At 44.2% G+C, this 19478-nt stretch overlaps 1 protein-coding gene across 1 annotated transcript in view; it reads left to right on the top strand.

The window, feature by feature from the left end:
* Positions 1 to 7211: 7211 nt before the first annotated feature.
* The window catches only part of MANBAL (mannosidase, beta A, lysosomal-like), a 20809-nt gene continuing 8542 nt past the window's right edge, over positions 7212 to 19478 (top strand). Inside the window, exon 1 of the mRNA XM_010829189.1 lies at positions 7212 to 9192. Within this exon, the coding sequence (XP_010827491.1) occupies positions 9043 to 9192 (150 nt within the window). The 5' untranslated portion in view covers positions 7212 to 9042. The remainder of the gene's footprint in view (positions 9193 to 19478) is intronic.

Below are 19478 nucleotides of genomic sequence, written 5' to 3'. Positions count from 1 at the left end.
ACTCGGTAACTGTGGGCGAGCTCTGGTTGCTTCTCTGGTTCTCAGTTTTATCCTCTGTAAAATGGGTGTATAGAGTTGATTGGAGGGTTAAATGAGATGGTGAATGCAAAAGGCCTAATAAATGTACAATGCGTGTTTGCTGATTTTTTTTTTTTTTTGAGAGAAGTGAGAAATGAATCTGTGAAACCACATTTTTTCTTGTGGCAACCACATCAGAATGACATTTTACAGGACATCTGCCCGTCTTTTTCAGCCCACTGGCTGCCAGCTTTTACTGCTCTGGGAGATGGCTTATCTTTGCATAGGACAAAATTCGAACTCAGTTTTGAGCAGTTCTTGGGAATTTGTTGTAATGGGAGGGGTCTGGGTAAACAGCACAGGGTAGTTAGTAATTCCTGACACTGATTTTCTGTTACCCATTCTGTTCCAGTTGAAGTCTCAGAGCAGAATTCTAAAATCATTTCATTAGAAGCCAAGGATACCCTACCAAGATACTTGGAATCTGGGTTTTTCTGTGTTAGACAAGACTTAGTTTCTGTTTGCTAAGTCTGGACATCTATACATGTTTGAAGGGTTATTTATTTTGAAATGTTGACTTTTTTCCAATAAACTTAATTTTAGAATAATTTTAGATTTTCAAAATTACTCTGAAGATACTACAGTGAGTGGCGCATATGTCCCCCCAACAATTTTCCCTATTATTAACATTTTACATTAGTATAATACTCATGTCACAGTTAATGAACCAGTATTGGTAACTAACTAAAGTCCATGCTTTCTTCAGATTTGCTCAGTTTTTTCTTTGCTCAGTCCTTTTTCTGTTCCAGGATCCCACATTATGTTTAGTCATGTCTCCTTAGGTTTCTAGGACTGTGGTAGTTTCTCAGACTTTTCTTGTAGAAAAGTCTTCTTGACAGTTTTGAGTATTACTGGTCAGATATCTTATAAAATGACTCTCGTTTGGGATTTGTCTGATGTTTTTCTTATGATGACATTGGAGTTACAGGTTTGGGGGAGGAAGATCCCGGAGGTAAAGTGCCATTCTCATCACCTCACAGGGTATATACTATGCTGTGTGTACCTCACACCGTCACAGTGGGGTACGTACTGTCAGTATACGTCATCACTGTCGATGTTACCCCATATCACTAGCTTGAAGTAGTCAAGTTCTTCCACTGTAAAGTTACTCTCCTTCTACCACTCTTCCATATTGTACTCCTGGAAGGAAGTCATTATGCACAGCCCGTCCTTAAGGAGTGTGGAGTTATACTTCACACTTTAAGACAGATTATTTACATAAATTATTTTAAATTCTCCTTGGGAAGTTTGTTTGCTTATTAAATAATATCAGTACGGCCTTGAATAATTCTTTTCATACTTTGGATTATAATCCAGGACTACTTAATTTATTTTGCTGGGCAGATTGTTCTGGCTTTGGCCATCGAAGTGGGTCTTATATCCCTTTGACATACCCTGATCAATGTGTTTTGTTTTTTTTGAACACTTTCTTACTTTCTGTTACAGGCTCATCTTATATATTTCCTGCTTCAGTCCTAGACTTAACCGTTTCTCTAAGGAGCCCCTGGTTCATTGTATTGGAGAATCGTATTAGACACCAAGGTCTGGGTGCTAGGCGTGCTTATTGCTACTGTTTGGAATTCCCGTTTCTAGGCCCTCTCAGAAAATGCGAGGCAAGAGACATGTGTGTGTAGGCTAGCCTCTCCCCCGCCCCTCTTTCTATATATATATATATATATATAGCTGTCTGTATCTGTAATAATCTAAATATGACTTTTACTGATATCCACAACGCTTATCCATCCACGTGGACCATCCAGCCTCCTCTGGCTTATCTATAACCTTCTATTCCCAACTGTAACAAACCTGGCTCCCACCATCTGCCATCCATTGACTCAGTAGTGCAATTCCAGTGTGTGTGTATAGTTTCAGAATTGTTAACTGTATACCATGCAGAAAACAACAGCCCATGTACAGTTCCTCTTGCTTTTAGTCTTCTCAATTCTGTCCATTTCCACAGTTACTGAGGTCAGCACCTCATTCCCCCTACCCCTTCCGTGAAATTACCTCATCCATTTGTAGTATATTTCGACTCAGAATGTCACATTCTACATCCCATCTTGGATACCTAAATGATTTTTTTTTTTTTTTAATTTGTGTACATTAAAGTTTACTCTTTGTGCTGTAAAGTTCTGTGGGTTTTGACAAATACTTCCTATCTTATATTCACTGTTACAGTATCATACAGAATAATTTCACCTTCAGGTCTCGTTGTTAATTTCTGTCTTTTAGATTTCATCCCAGAAATCCTGTTGGCCCTCTCTTTAGAATGTATCTATAACCTGAGAATTTACCACCTCCACTGCTGCTGCTGCTGCCAAGTCGCTTCAGTCGTGTCCGACTCTGTGCGACCCCAGAGACGGCAGCCCACCGGGCTCCCCCATCCCTGGGATTCTCCAGGCAAGAACACTGAAGTGGGCTGCCGTTTCCTTCTCCAGTGCATGAAAGTGAAAAGTGAAAGTGAAGTCGCTCAGTCGTATCCGACTCTTAGCGACCCCATGGACTGCAGCCCACCAGGCTCCTCCGTCCATGGGATTCTCCAGGCAAGAGTACTGGAGTGGGGTGCCATTGCCTGGTGCAGATGTGTCGTTTTGACTAATAATTGTTGTTTAGTCGCTAAGTCATGTCCAACTCTTTTGCGACTCCATGGACTGTAGCCTACCAGGCTCCTCTGTGGGATTTCCTAGGCTAGAATACTGCAGTGGATTGCCATTTCCTTCTCCAGTGGATCTTCCCTACTCAAGGACTGATCCTGGGACTCCTGCATTGCAGGTAGAGGACTCAGTTCTTTACCACTAGTATAGTAGCCTCTTAACTAGTCTCCCTGTTTCAGATTCTTGTCCCTCTGCAATCTGTTCTCAATACAGCAGCCACAGGGACCCTTTAAAAATGAGTCAGATGATGTTGTTTCTTTGCTAAGAACCTTCCAGTGGCTGCCCTTTGACCCAGAGTCCTACTGGTCTTAAACAGCTGCTCACTTTATGCTCCTCTGATCATAAAGTTCATTTCTGCCTCAGACCTTATCCCTTGTTCTCCTCCGTCTTGGGGTACCTAACAGATGTTGAAATAACTTGTTCTTTCACTTTCTTCTTTGCCTCTGCTGAAATGTTGCCTTCTCAGGGTGGCCTTTCCCTGACCACCTCATATAAAATGGCACTCCTTACCTCCCTCTCTATATTTTCTCATACTACTCACTGCCGACATTACATTATATCTTTGTGTTTGGGTGCCTCTGATTGTATAGAAACTCCATGGCTGGGACTCAGTAACTCTGTGTTCAGTTAATGAATGTCTCAGACCACTGGTGTCTGATATTCATGGATGAGCCTCAAGGGGTCTGATGACCTTATGAAATTATTTTCCATGTTTGATAATAAATGGGTCTGTGTGTGTGTGTTAGTTGCTCAGTTGTGTCCAACTCTGCGACCTCATGGACTGTAGCCCACCAGGCTCCTTTGTCCATGGGATTCTCCAGGCAAGAATACTGGAGTGGGTTGCCATTTCCTTCTCCAAAATGAGTCTGTACTTTTTATTAAATTCCAGTGGGGGTACGAGTATCCCCATGTGTTAAAAAACAAACAAACAAACCAAACCTTTGCTCTTAAGCAAGTCTGGAGCACCACAGGGTTAGAGACATAGCAGGATGTTCAGCTTTGCCTTGATTCAGTGGGCGAGCCTACGTAGGCCCCGTGCCTCTCAGCTCCCCCCCGCCTTGTTAAATGAGGCTGCTCTTTAAAGATGGGAAACAAGCACAGGTTTGATCAGTTACCAGATATTTGTGTCAGTCCCTGGAACAAACTCAAAATGGACCCTGGGTCCCAGCTACCTCAGGAGCTTATTATAGTGGAACAATAAGAATATTAGACTGTGTGGTATTTCTCAAACAATAAGAAATGAATTTTGACCCAGAACATGCATGCTGGGATGTAGATGGATATAACTGGAAAAAAAAAAAAAAGCTTCAAGATATAATGCTCACCCTTACTAATGTGATATTGTCTATTATACTGGTTAATAAAATTAAAAAGTGTCAGCGGCAAGCCCCTTAATGGTTTCCATGGCTCACTAATGGGCCAAAACCTGCAGTTTGAGAACCATTGACCCCCAGGTAAGTTTCAGTCTTACCCACCAGGCAGTTTGAATCCTGACTTTGCTCCTTGTCAGCCAAGTAATCCCTGGGTAGGCCACATAACCTCTTTGAGCCTCGGTTTCCTCATCCTCATTAGTGATACCCCCTGTCTGTAATGGTTGTGAATTGAATGAGTTAGACTGTAAAGCACTGTGCTCATCTAGCAGATGATCTGCTGTGACAGTGGAGGGGGTCGGGGAGCAAAGCCTGTCACGGAGTCAGAGCTAAGAGCCTCTTCATTGGGAGCCAAAGGATGAGTAGCACTCTTGTGACTTCTGTAGTCAGGAAAGGAAAACCCAGAAATCCAGGCAGGCGGGCGAGGAAGTAAAGCACGGGTGCAGAGAAAACTAGACAGGAGTTCTAAAGCAGACACAGGATGTAGAGAGCATTTTATGTTTTCTAGAACGTTACCACAGCTATCCTCTGGTTATACTTGTGCTGTCCAGTCTGGGAGTCCTCTAACCACATGTGATGATTTATAAATTAATTGAAGTTAAAATGAAAAATTCAGTTCCTCAGTCCTCCTTTAAGTGCTTACTGGCCACATGTGGCTACCATATTGGAGAGCAGAAGCATAGAACATTTCAGTCATTGCAGAAAGTTCTCCTGGGCAACATTTCATTAGACTCTATAAAAGTTTTATGAAGAGAGCAGATAGGGCATGGATTTTTCTTTTAGATTATATTAATTTTTTCAATAAGATTCTCCCCTGAATTAAAACGTATGGCCCCTTCACTTTTAATAGCAACTATTTACATTTTCTTATGGCCTCTTTTGATCTTTAGCCAGTGAAATCACAATTTATACATGGTTGCAGTGATAGTGTTTATGTAATTGTTTAATTTTTTCATGTAATATAAATTTGCAAAGACTTTGCACTGGCCTGATACACAACATCTGTATTTGCTGTTTAAGCCAAGGGGCAACATGCCATGGTGTACCGTAATTGGGTTAACATTACGGTACATCATGGCTTCTTTATTGTTGGACACTTGAGTTGCTTCCTGGTTTTCAGTATTCTGAATAGCACTGCCATGAACTCTTTTTTTTGTACCTGAAGCCTTTTTCTTCTTTTGAATTGTTTCCTTACTGTAAATTCCAGGAAGTGAGTTACTCAGTCAAAGGATATAATAATCACTTTTATGACTCTTGTTAGGTGTTGCCTAATTGCTATTTTAAAAAAACTCTAAATGCATTATAGCTTTGAATGCATTATTGTTGTTTGGCTCCTGAGAACATCAATAAGTCTCTAGATTGGTCCAAAGTGTAGCTAATTGGTAATAGAAGCAGAGTCTGTGCCCCTAGCCTGACTCTTGGCCCCATGTTTTTATTGTATTAGAAATATTCTTAACAATGTTGCTGTTAGTAACACTAATAAATCTAAATATTGATAAACCCCCTAGGCTGGTTACAGCCTTAAAGGTAAAGTTTAGGGCCAAGGGCATTTTTAAAAAGTGTGTATTTATGAGGTGTAACTGAAGAAATGAGAGACCTTCTTTATGCCTTGCTATGCACACAGCATGAGGATGCAGTGCCCTGCCTGGCTGTATGTTTCCTCTCGTGAAGCTGTTCTTGCAGCCGCCTTGGAATTCACTTCAGAGCCAGTGTCTGAGCCACTACAAACAATCTGCCGAGGGTCTGAGCGTCATACCTTGTATTTGACCAAAAATGGTATTCCTGGGCTTGAGGCTCCACCTGATTCACCACCCTGCGATCCGGATGATGTTGGGTTCTTTCCAGAAGTCAGATCTTTTCTGGGAGGATAAGATCTGCCAGCTCTGAGGGTTTGGGGGTGGGGGAGTGAACCTCAGACTTTGAAAACCATTCCCAAGGGAGACAGGAGTGGCGTGGAACAATGGCCACCTTGTCGGCACAGGCGCATGACCTTCCTAAGAGACTAGGTTAAAAGGTAGACCATGTGTATTTGCATAAACCCCCCAGTCTATTCACTTCAAAGATCATTTTTGTCATCCTTTAGTCACTCCGCGTTCATGTTGGAAAAATGTTGCAGAGCAACGAAGTGTCAGAGCCAAAGCGGAGGAAGCTTTTCGGGCAAACGCAGAGCCATCCATAGGGGTATAATGCAGGCCACGTGTTTAATTTAGTTTTCTAGTAGCTATGTTTAAAAAGTAAGAAGAAATAGGTACAGTTTTTTTGTGTGTGGTAAAGTATCCATAGCATAAAATTTATCATTTTAACCACTTCTAAGTGTACAGCGTGTGTAACCATCACCACTATTTCCAGAACGTTTTCATAATGCCAGGCTGCAACTCTGTACCCGTTAAACAGTAACCATTACTCCATCCCCCCTCCTCAGGTCCCTGTAACCTTATAGTCTAGTTTCTGTCTCTATGAGTTTGCCTTTCCTAGGTACCTAGCAAGTGGAATCATACAATATTGTCCTTTTGCGTCTGCCTTATTTCACTTAACTGTGTTTTCATGATTCATTTATGTAGTAGCATGTGTCAGAATTTTATTCATCTCAGCAGCCGAGTAAACATAACGTGTGGGTGTTTATATATAATATACCACATTTCGTTTATCAGCTCATCTGTTGATTGATACTTGGTTTTTTCTGTCTTCTCACTATTGTGTATAGTGTAGCTGTGAACATTGGTGTACAAGTATCTGAGTCCATGCTTGCAATTCTATTGGGTATATATACTTAGGAGTGGAATTGCTAGATCATATGATAATTTTAGGTTTAAGTTTTTTAGAACCTGCCAAACTGTTTGCCAGTTTGTCTTTCACTCTCTTGATAAAGCCCTTTGATGCACAAAAATCTTCAATTCTGATGAAGTCAGTTTATTTTTTCTTTTGTTGCCTGTGGTTTGGCATCTAAGAGGTCATTGCCAAATCCAATGTCATAAAGATTCCTCCTGTGTTTTCTTCAATAAGTTTAATAGTTTTAGCTCTTAAGTTTAGTTCTTTGAAACATTTTGAGTTAACTTCCATTAATTCTTCTGCATGTGGATATCTAGTTTTCCCAGTACTATTTGTTAACAAAACTATCCTTCCCCATTGGATGGTCTTGGCACCTTTGTTCAGAGATCAGTTGACTGTATATGTGAGGATTTACTTCTGTGCTCTTTATTCTGTTCCATTGCCCTAGATTCTTATGCCAGTATCACACTCTTTTGATTATTGTAGCTTTATAATACATTTTGAAATCAGAAAGTGAATCCTCCAACTTCGTTCTTTTTTTAAGATAGATGAAATTGATAATTTATTTAGCCCAGTGTATCTTTTCAACATGCCATCAATATGGATTCAATATAAAACATTGCTAGTGAGATATTTTTCATTCTTAGGATCATCCTCGCTTATAAATTGTGTGTGTATCTAACTTAACAGCCATCTCAGTTTGGACTAGCTGTGTTTCAACTCTCAATAGCCACGTGATATCATGACCATGATATCAGACAGCTTAGATTTAGCAGAAAGTTTCCTTGTGGCATAGATCCCTGAAAATACAAAGGGCTGTGGAGTCAGATGGGTCTGGTTCCCAAAACTTTTCCCCTTTCTTGAGAAAATTGGGGTGGGCCAGAGGAAGCCACTCATGGGTGCTGTGGTAGAGGGGGAGCAGTTCAGTCCAGGACAGGAGGAGGGCAGTGCTAAAAGCATGCTCAGGAGGTGATATGAGCTCAGCCTTAGAGGCAGAGTGGGGACTTGGCAAGCGGTCGGAGTGGGAGAGGGCATTCTTGGCAGAGTATGCAGTTTGGGTAAAGGCCTAGGATTTGAAAGAGCTCAGTGCTCTTGGAGAATTACAGGCAGGTCTTTCAGCTTGACCAGGGTGTTAGGAGTTGGGGGCTCTGGTGAAAGGAGGGTCTGGAGAGGTGGATTGAGACTGGACCTGCCACCGCTGACCACCACTGCCCCTGTCGTCTGTGTCCCCAGCATCTCTTATTTGGATTACTGATAGTAGCCTCCTCACGGGTCTCCTCATGTCCATTCTTGCCCTACTTAAAATGTAAGTCAGATCATGTCACTTTTCTGCTCAAAACCCTTCTGTGGCGACTTCATAAAATCAGAGTGTCAGGGTGCTTCCAGGTCAGTCCCTCTCCTCTCTATCTTACCTCCTCCTTCTCCCTCCTGCACTTGTCTCTGGCCATTTTGGACTCATATCCCTGACCACAGGCCTCTACACTTGCTTTTCTCTCTGCTTGGGCTACACTTCCCAGAGATGCTGCCCTGCCTCACTCTCACGCTTCCCGTCTCCGCCACTTCGTTCCTGTCTTGTCTTCAGAGAGGCCTTTCCTGTCACTCTATACAAAATAAAATGATGCCCTTCTGAAGCTTTTTTTCAAACAGTGACCACTAGCTGGCATGTTCCATCTGGATGAGTTCTTTGTCTTCCTCTGTCCTTCTGTCCTTAGAAGTTGGCCTCGAGAGAAGAGAAGACTGTTTTGCTTAGCCTTCAGTGCTTGGTGTTCAATAAGTATTTGTTAAATGAATGACTGGATGTATAAGTGAACAAGTAAAGAAAACCTGAAACAGAGCAGACCTTCAGCAAATGTATGTTGATTTGAGATTTTTGTTGAAGTGTTTACATTTATTTATTTTCTGTAACTTCATATTTGGAAAAGATTTAAAACATAGAAGAAAATTGAAAGAATGATTCGGTGGCTCTGCGCATATCCTCCATTTAGATTCAAGAGCTGTTAACATTTCACCACAGTTGCTTTACATATTCTTGCATGTATGTGGGCGTGTGTGTGTAAGTGGAACCGTTTAAACATCAGTTGTGGAAACGTGACATTAACTCTTTGAATTTAGAAGTTGGCTCTGGAGAGCGGTGAGTTGGAGGGGACCTCAGGCAGCAGGCAGCTGGGGCCATGGCTTCCGACCTGGACTTCTCCCCTCCCGAGGTGCCTGAGCCCACGTTCCTGGAGAACCTGCTGCGGTATGGACTCTTCCTGGGGGCCATCTTCCAGCTCATCTGCGTGCTGGCCATCATCATTCCTGTTCCCAAGTCCCACGAGGCGGTGAGTCCTTCTCTGTGAGCCTCAGCTCCTCAGGCTGGGTTCTGGGTCCTGAAAATTACAGACTTCACAGCCGTGAAGACTAGCCGGGATTATGCGGGGCTTGATTGATTTAAAGTGTCTCCAAATTCCCACCTGGTGGCACTGGGCCATGTGGTTCATACCTTGTTTGTTTGCATGTGTGAGAAACAGATTTTTATTTAGTACCTACTTACCATGTGTCAGACTCTGCTGAAAGATGTGGTGTCTGCCCTCAAGGAACTTCTAGTCTTTGGGAGAAGGGCAGATATGAAACAAATATACACATTTCCCTGTACAGGGTACTGAGAAGGTGTGTAACAGGGGGAGGACCTGAACTTACACTTCTCTCCCAGGGAGAAGGAACTGCATGTGTAGGGACCCAAGGAATGAAGGAATGGGCTCACCCCTGAATGCAGGTGACTGTGGCCAGAGCACAGAGGGGACGTGATGAGAGGTACAGCCAGAAGAGTGGGGGTGGGGGCCCAGGGCTTTTAAAGAAGAGTGATGTAATCAGATTGACTTTCTTGTTATTTCGGCTTTTATTCATTAGGTCTGTATTTCTGTAGCTCTACAGCCTCCTTCCTCCACCCTACCTTCACTTTTCTCGTGACACTGATTTGTTGGAGGAGGTAGGTCATCGTCTACCACATCCAGGATTTGGCTGATTGCTTCTGTGTGGTGTCATCTGACATGTTCAACTTGTTCCTCGTATTTTCTGTCAATGAGAAGTGCAGTCTAGAGGCTTGATTCAATTCAGGTCCAGTTATTTAGTGAGACCACCTCATAGCTAGTGCTGTGGGTGTCTTGTTCTTTGAAATCAACAGGCAGTTAGTGTCTGTCTGTCATATAGAGATTCTAAGATATCCGTGGGTTCAGGTGGTCATAGCTGATCCCTCTGTTACAAAATCTTCATCCCTCTTTCACCTAAATGGTTTTAGCATCCATTGATCATTGCTTAGAGCCATTTTTCCTTCTGCATTTTATTACCTGGAATTCTTCAGTGAAGAAGATGTTTTTGTCACACCTATATGATTAGTCTGAAATGCTGTTCATAGTAAAAGGCAGGATAAATGCTTGATTCTTTCCCTCTATTAGTTTTCAGAGTTGTGAGTTTGGACTCTAGCAACCTCCAATCTTGACCAATAAAGCTTTGATTTTCAATGGGAACCCCATCCAGTTGTGTGAAAGACTGTCTACCAAGGGAACCCATTAGAGACTCATTGCCTAGGGTTTTACTGGGGACAGATCACATAAGCACCCTCTGCCTAACACAAACCAAAATTCCAGACTTCCAGCAGGAAGGCAGGTTTTCAACATAAACCATGTTGTTTCCACAGACAGGTTAGGCATAGTGAGCCATTCTTATCAGTTCTGGGAATTGTGGGAACCACCCGAAATCCAGTTTCCCAAATGTCAGCCAAGGGCCAGCTTTGCAAGCTGGGGTTTCTAAGGACAGCAGTTTTCTTTTTTTTTTTATGTAAACTTTGTTCAGCACACCTGAAACATACTTATTATAGCTTTCAAATAACTATGTTATTTTTCTCTATTAACAGTAAGATTTAGAATGAAATTCATGATTTCTTTATGTTTCTTTCTGGGCCCCAAAATGTGTCCCAGTTTGGGATGTATATATATTCAGAGTACTGTGTTTAGAAGCCTTTTCTTCACATTGGTATACTCCCACCATGACATAACACTGATTTGCTTCATTTTGTTTTTCACTTTTAGAGGTTTTTCCTTTTGATTTAGTTTAAAATTATGTAAACTTTTATATTACAAATTTTGCCAAAGTCAAAACTGTGTAACAGGATGCAGTTACAGAAATCTCCTTGAATCTGTATATCTTGCACCCTTTCTCCTTCCTCCCCGGTAGGCACCCATTTTTATTTGATTTATCCCCCTTTTGTTTCTTTTTTCTGAAGGTGTATGCAAATGTAATGTGTGTGTGATATTTATTTATTCATTTATTTTCTCCCTTTGATGTACAAACGATACTAAACACAGTTTTACATGTTTCCTTATTTAACAGGATATTCTGGAGATTATATATCTGGGGAAGGAGCATGCTGGGTTCAGTTTTTAACAAAGGCCTTTAAAATGTCCAGGTGATTATATCAAGTAGGCAGTTGTATCTGCTGGTCTGTATGAGGAGGAGGGTCTGTCTTTGCAACCCCATGGACCGTAGCCTGCACCAAGCTCCTCCATCCATGGGATTTTCTAGGCAAGAGTACTGGAGTGGGTTGCTGTTTCCTTCTCCAGGGAATCTTCCCGACCCAGGGATTGAACCCAGGTCTCCCACATTGTAGACAGACTCTTTACCGTCTGAAGTCCCTTCACTTCACTTCACTTCAAGATATAATTACAGAGAAGGCAATGGCACCCCACTCCAGTACTCTTGCCTGGAAAATCCCATGGATGGAGGAGCCTGGTAGGCTGCGATCAGTGGGGTTGCTAGAAGTTGGACAGGACTGAGCAGCTTCACTTTCACTTTTCACTTTCATGCGTTGGTAAAGGAAGTGGCAACCCACTCCAGTGTTCTTGCCTGGAGAATCCCAGGGACGGGGGAGCCTGGTGGGCTGCCGTCTATGGGGTCACACAGAGTCGGACACGACTGAAGCGACTTAGCAGCAAGATACAATTAAAGCCATGAGAGAGGATGAGGTCTCTTAGGAGGGAATGTGGAGCAGAGGCAAGAGCTAGATGGGCCTCTGGGTGAACAGCTTGTTTCTCCCCTCTGGACAGCTACTCCAAAACAGCAGGAGAGAGAAGGGCTGAGCCTGCCCAGTTAAGAGATAAAAGACCACATATTTCTCATTCTCAAAGTCAAGGAGACTTTCTCAACTACACATGCCCAGAAAGGCTCCTTGGAGGTAACGAGAGGAGATGTCAGCTTGTAGTAAGTGATGTCAGCTTACCCATAGGCCCCTTCGCTAGAATCCATCTTGGCCAAGAGATGCGTGGGCTCACATGGAAGGGCCCTGAAATATAATGATGCCAAGTACAGACTCAGAACCAGGCAAAGTAAGGTTATTGGCTGAAGGAAAACCTGGAAGAAATGCCCCATAAAAGTGATTATAATAAAACCACCATGAAGGTGAAATTCTCTGAGCTCACCTGTGTGTCTGTCCATACTTACTCTTTTTCCTCCTAATAAACACTACTTGTTTCACTTGCAGTTTTCTAGCACCATTTATTGAAGACATTGTCTTTTCACCTATATATTCTTGTCTCTTTCGTTGTAAATTAATTGACCATAAGAGCATGGGTTTATTTCTGAGCTCCGTTCTGTTCCATTGATCTATGTGCCATTACAATACTGATTTGATTACTGTACCTTTATATCGTCTGAAGTCAGAGTGCATAATTCCTCCAGCTCTGTTCTTCTTTCTCAAGGTTGTTTTGGCTATTTGGGGTCTTATGTGTTGCCATACAAGTTTTAAAATTATTTGCTCTAGTTCTGTGAAAAATGCCCTTGGTATTTTGACAGGATTTCATTGATTCTGTAGATTGCCTTGGGTAGTATGGTCATTTTAACAATATTGATTCTTCCAATCCAAGAGCATGGGATTTCTTCCCATCAGTTTGTGTCATCCTCCATCTCTTTTGTCAGTGTCTTATAGTTTTCCAAGTACAGGTCTTTTACCTCCTTAGGTATTAATAGGTTTATTCTTAGGTACTGTATTCTTTTTGACATGATGGTAAATGAGATTGTTTCCTTAATTGCTCTTTCTGATAGTTCATTGTTGATGTATAGAAATACAACAGATTTCTGTATCACTAATGAGCTCTTGCAGTTCTCTGGTGGCCTATTTAGGATTTTGTATGTTTGGTAGACAGATAGTATCATCTGCAGACAGGGAAATTTTACTTCTTTTCTAATTTGGATTTCTTTTATTTCTTTTTCTTATCTGATTGCTGTGGCTAGGACTTCCAGTGTTGTGTTGGATTAAAGTGGTGAGAGTAGGCATCCTTTTTCTTGATCTTAGAGGAAATGCTTTCAGCTTTTCACCATTGAGTGTGACATTAGCTGTGTGTTTGTCATATCTGGCCTTTATTATGTTGAAGTATGTCCTCTGTGCCTACTTTCTGGAAAGTTTTTATCATGAATGGATGTTGGATTTTGTCAAAAGCTTTTTCTGCATCTGTTGGGTCTCTGTTCATATGGTTTTTATTCTTCAGTTAATATGGTATATCATGTTGATTGACCCTTGCCTCTCTGGGATAATCTCTCTTAGTCATGGTGTGTGAACCTTTTAACATACTGTTGGATTTGGTATGCTGATACTGTGTTGAGGATTTTTGTGTCACTGTGTTCATCAGTGATATCACCCTTTAATTTTCTTTATTTGTGACATCTTTGATTTTGGTATCAACAACCTCATCTTTTTTAAAAAATTAGAATATAATTGCTTTACAGTGTTGTGTTGGTTTCTGCTGTACAGTATTGTGCATCAGCCATATGTACACTGTCCGCTCCCTGTTGAGCCTCCCTCCCCCCCATCTCGCCCCTCTAGATCATCACAAAGCACGGGGCTGAGCTCCCTGTGCTGCAGCCGCTCCCCACCAGCTCTGTTTCACTCATGGGAGTGTACGTATGTCCCTGCCACTCTCTCAGTCCGTCCCGCCATCTCCTGCCCTCCGTCTCCTCCCCACGTACTCAAGTCCATTCTCTATGTCGGCGTCTCCATTCCTGTCCTGTAGATAGGTTCATCAGTGCCATTTTTCTAGATTTTGTATATATGCCTTAATATATGGTACTTGTTTTTCTCTTTCTGACTGACTTTACTCTGTAATAGCCTCATGTTTTAAAATACAAATGTGGCACAAAACATCTCATTTTCTTTTATCTTCAAGTTTAGGGGAATAAGGAACACAAATGAATTATCTTTGTAACTGAAGGTTCCTGTGTTACGTTTTTTGTTTCTATTTGTTTTTTGGTTTTTCAGTGGATCAGTAGCAAAAAATATAGTACCATTAATTTGACTTTTTATTAATGCGTCATGCCCGAAAATGGTCCTCAGTTATGCAGGGATTCCATTGCTGGCTTTCCTCTGCATGCCCCCATAAGGCAGGCTTTTCCCAAACTCTTAAGTAAATGGAAAAGAAACACCAAATTCTGTGTGTATAAACAGCTCTACGAAGAGAGAATGAGTGCTAAGACTGTGGTTAGAGATTGTGCTCAGCAGCTAGCTGTGACTGGAATTTGGATAGGAAGGGAAAAAGAAAGGGGTTTTAACTTGGGGCTGGGGTGCTCTTGTGGAGGAAAGGAGCCTGTGGGAATGGGGACAGTTGTGGGGACTCTAGGCAGCTTGAGAGCAGGAGTAAAGTACCTGGAAGCTGAAGGTGACAAGGAGGTGGGAGAGGATGGATATGGGCTGGGGGGCCCAGAGAACAGTCTTGTTCTCTCAGCCACATTGCTTAGGGGAAAATCATGCCTCTTGCTTAGCCTATAGAAGCAAGGTTTATTAGTGGCTTTTCGGGTCAGAAGATAATATTTTTGGCTCTAGATGATGGGAAAGGCTTTGAAAGGCAAAAGAATGTCTTTCCTGTTGTTCCAGTAAGCCGATTTTCTGCAATAGTTTATGACTTCAGTATTTCAATACTTAGCAGATTATTTGAAAGCTCTTTTGGGGGTAATCAGGGAAGGAAAAAAGGAACACAGAGAAATGCTTCCCACCCCACCCCCCTTTCTTTTCTATAGTGGGAACGAGAACTAATTTGTAAAATTAAAACCAAAGCCCCTAGAATCCTAAGCCAGATGAGAACGTTTTCTCATTGACACCTCATTAAACCAAGACCCGAGAAAACAAACATTTGGTTGAGCCTGATTGGGGCCTGGGCCACATTTAATCCAAGCATTTCCTCGTAGGCCAGGTTCTAAAATCTAAGAAGGTAGATCCTGTACCATTTCGGTCAGCTCCAGGATGCAGCGGTGTTTCATCTCTCATGCTCAGTCTGATGTTTGTATGGCGGCCATGGTGGAAAGGATTCTGGGGCTGCTTTTAGGCTTCAGAGTAAGGAAATTATTTGTTGATGTCTGCCGTGAGCAAGGGACTGGCGAGCGTTACCGTGAATTGCCTTTCCTTGGTCTGGTCTGTGATTCTTTATCTGGCTGTTTCCACCTGGGGAATTTTCAGAGGCCTCGGCTGCACCCGTGGAGATTCTGGTTCAGTTGTTCTCTGAAGCCTTGGATCAGAAATTTCTTCAAGTGCCCAGGTGATCCTGTCATGCAGCCACTGGTCCTTAGACTGTCTCCCTGAAGCACAAACCGATTTGGGGCACACAGGAGGTGTTCCGCTCTATGTGTCAAGTTTGTAATAACAGATGACACCCAAGTGGGAAGGGAAGAGCTGGCAAGAAGTTGGGGATGGAGACCTGGGGATTCTTTTAACCAACATAGTATTACTTCTCGAAACCCTAAGAATGAGTTGCTAAGCCTTTCAAGGGAAATGAAGATTCAGGGAAGGCCTGGACTTGAGGCATGCCTGGCTTGCTTGAGGCAGTTCTTGTGCAGTGTGGAGATACTGAAAAGATATGGGTGGTCTCCCTGAGCAGGGATGCAACTGGGCCTCTGGAAGGGGTGGGACCCCATCACTCACATCCCCTCTGCCTCCCCTCCTGTGCGTCTCCTGTCTCTCACTTCTCTTGCCTTCCTTCCTCTGCTCGCTGTCCCTGTGATAAGATACAACATGGCCACTAACAGATTCCCAAGTTTGCATCTTTCACCTGCAGCCTCTGGAGCCTGCCTTCCTGCTTGGTCCCAGTTCCAGAATCCCCAGAGAAGGAGCTGTACCTGGGACCCAGCTTGGGACTGCTGTGGCCAGTGTGAGAGAGGGGAGCATCCTGCGGTGTGACCTCTGTGGGGGAGTGGGAAGTCAGTTCCCAAGGGAGCAGGAGTGCCATGCAGACAAAACTGGGGTCTCCGTTCCTTCACTCTCTTGGAGACGGACAGACTAATGGGCAGAGGACTAGAAGACTCTGGTCTCGCTGCAGACCCCCATGTGGCTCGAGGAGGACACCGAGACTGGGCTGAGTGATGGAGGGAAGGCTGCTCCACCTGAAGAGGACATACTCAGACTGCCTCCTTCAGAGCTGGGTTTCAGTAGAACTAAATTCTTAGCAGAGTTCTGGACCCCTAGAGCGCCCCTAGATAAAGACTGCAGAAGCCTGTGCGTTTCCTGCAGTTCTGTGCAAAAACGTGATGCTTCCATGCTTAGACACATCTTCTGGGAAGATAGCCTATAGCTTTTCTCCAAGTGGAGAGCAGTAGTTTGAACGAGGTGGGACCCACATTCCAGGAATGAAGGAGTAGGTAATGAGGAAGCGAAGGTCGGGAGTCCTCTCCGTGTTCCCCACAGCCTACCTGAGCATCCTCCCCAAGCCTCTTTTGGATCCGCTTCTGCCCAGAATGTTGATCCTGTCCATCCTGGGTAAGCAGGTATTGACTTTTTTTGTTCAGTGACTCATGTCGTAGGTAGTAATGGTTCATCTGCTAGTCACAAACTCTCCTAGTGGTGTAAATACCGACCGTTCTCAGGTCTTCATATGCTTATGTCACGTGTGCCTAGCCAGCTGCCGGCCTTTCGGCAGGTGCTTTCACTGCCACCCTGCCGTCTTTGCGGGCTTGCCTCAGTCTCTTCTGTTAATGGGGACTCTTTCAGTTGAAAACTCAGAAACTCAACTCCAGCAGTTTCCTTAGAGGCTATAGGGGACTCTTTAGGTGGTCCAGTGGCTCAGACTCCATGCTCCCAATGCAGGGAGCTTGGGAAGATCCCAAATGCCGCACCTATGGAAAATCCCACACGTGGCAACAAAGGTCCCCATGCCATCATTAAGACCCGGTAGAGCCAAATAAATAAGTAAAAAAAATTTTGAGGAGGTTAGAAAGAGACTGTATGGGCTTTTAGAACTGGGAATGTCAAGACTGGATCCAGAAGCTGAAAGGTCATCAGGGCTCCCTTTGTCTCTCCATCTCCTGCCTTCCCGCCAGTGCTGGCTTCATTCTTAGGGCCTTGCCACACGTCAGCAGAATGGCTGCAGCAGCCCCAGTCTGTGTCCTTATTGCCCATGTTCTATAAGCAAAGAAAGCCATTTCTCTGCCTTTGCTCGCTTTCCCGATCTCGTGGAAGGCCTCTGCTTGGCCCTGGCCTCGCCACATGTCTGTACTTTGGCTCATAGGTGGGAAGGGGCATTGGGTACCATTTCTGGCCAGGCCACATTTAACGGGCCGTGGCTGTGGTCACAGTGACTGAGAGCCCCCCAGAATCACATGGGACAAGGAAAGAGCATGGCCTTGATGGGCGGGGGTGGGGGAGGGCAGACAAAGACAACTGGTGCCCAGCACTGTGATCCAGCGGAGGAGAGCTCACCAGAATTGATGGCAGGAGTGGCATTCCATGCGATGCCCACGTAGACTTCACTGTCAGCCAGGAAGCCCCGAGATGGATGGAGCCTTCCTTTGGTAGTGGGGCCGTGGCCTGGAAGTTCCTGTTGGGATATCCAGCATGGAGGTCTTGATTTGATTTTGTTATCTTGGCCATGCTGTGTAGCAAACTGGATCTTAGTTACTCAGCCAGGGATTGAACCCATGCCCCCACCATCGGAAGCTCAAAGTCTTAACCACTGGACTGCCAGAGAAGTCCCAGGTCTTGATTTTAAACTCAGCCCCCGATGGCCAGTGAAGGCTGCCGCAGTAAATGATTAACTTGGGCAAGGTGTATACCTATTCTCCACACCTCAGGAGGTAGTCTCACAGAACCACCTCTTCAGTTCTGCCCTGTTTTTTTTAAGCTTGGGAGGGGTTTGCAGTTGAATTGGGCAGCAGGATGTTTTTTACTTAATGAGCTGTTCTCAAGAGATTGCCACACAGTAGGTAGGGCAAAGGTCTAAACACGGTCTTGAGATGCTTACCAACTCATGGGAGAGACGGCCGGACATGCATGAAGCCACAGACCAGCTGGTGGGCGGGGCCTGCGGGGTGCTGAATCGTGTCTGGGGTAAGCTGCATGGGCCGTTCTCTCTAATCATAGCTCTCCTCGCCTGCCAAGCGCGTCCTGGACTCTGTCTCTGTTCGCCTGTGGAACTCACATGAACAGCTTCCCCCGCTTGATTTCAGCTGGTCCTGTCCTCCGCTCAAGGCCAGTGCTAGTCCCAGCCCGCAAGGTGTCCCAGCCGCCACCCTGCCCAGGGCCTCAGGCAAGAGTGCACAGCAGGGCAGACTGGAATTCAGCCCCGGGCGCCTTACCCTCTCCGAGCCCGTGTCCTGAGCTAGAAAAGGAGGGCATTCACGCCCAACCCATGTGGTCCTCTTTTTTTTAATATAATTAAAAATAAAATTAGAGTATAGGTGCTTTACAGTGTTGTGTTCCGCTGTACAGAAAGCCAGTCAGCCATACATATTCATATATCCCCTCTTTTTTGGATTTCCTTCCTGTTTAGGTCACCATAGAGCATTGAGTGGGATTCCCTGGTGGCTCAGACAGTAAAGAATCCTCCTGCAGTGCAGGAGACTTGGGTTCAATCCTTGGGTGGGGAAGATCTAGAGGAGGGCATGGCAACCCACTCCAGTATTCTTGCCTGGAGAATCCCATGGATAGAGGAGCCTAGCAGGCTGCAGTCGATGGGGTCGCAAAGAATCAGACATCACTGAGCACTAAGCACAGCACAGAGCGTTGAGAAGAGTTCCCTGAGCTATACAGTAGGTTCTCATTAGTTATCGATTTTATACGTGATCGTGTATATATGTCTGTCCCACACCGTTCTTGAGGATTGGGTGAGATAAGACCCATGGGGCTGCCTGCGCACAGCACAGGGTCTCCTTTGCCAGGATCATTTCAGAGGAGAGAAGAGCTTCAGTCTGTGTAGAATGACATTTTGTCCTGATTTATTGGACTCAGTCCACCCTGAACTGTATAATGGAAATTATAAAAATTCTGTGTGCTCTCCCTGCTGGAAGAGATTGGATGCACTGTGGCACAGATTCGATTATTTGAAGCTGATGAATAGCAGCAATTTCCTGGCCTCATAAGTGGCTGTGGAGCTGCTTCATTATTGATGAGCCCTGTATCACGGAGGACGCCTCCGCAGACCCAGGAACTCCCCGGGTGGAGGGGTTCTTTCACTCCCTAACGTGAGATTGCGGGGGGAACTTGCTGCAGAGGAGGCGCGACTGAAAGGTGGGGCTGTCGTGTTCGGAGTCTGCTGTCTGCCTAGCTTGTACCAGCAATGCGCATTTGAAGAGAAATGAAAAGTCAGCCATTTATTCAGAG

This window comes from Bison bison, unplaced genomic scaffold (genome assembly GCF_000754665.1).
Source record: "Bison bison bison isolate TAMUID 2011002044 unplaced genomic scaffold, Bison_UMD1.0 scf7180017864500, whole genome shotgun sequence".
In the NCBI taxonomy this organism is placed as follows: domain Eukaryota; kingdom Metazoa; phylum Chordata; class Mammalia; order Artiodactyla; family Bovidae; genus Bison; species Bison bison.
Note: the sequence above shows the minus strand (reverse complement) of the source record. Positions and strands in the feature narration are given on the sequence as shown.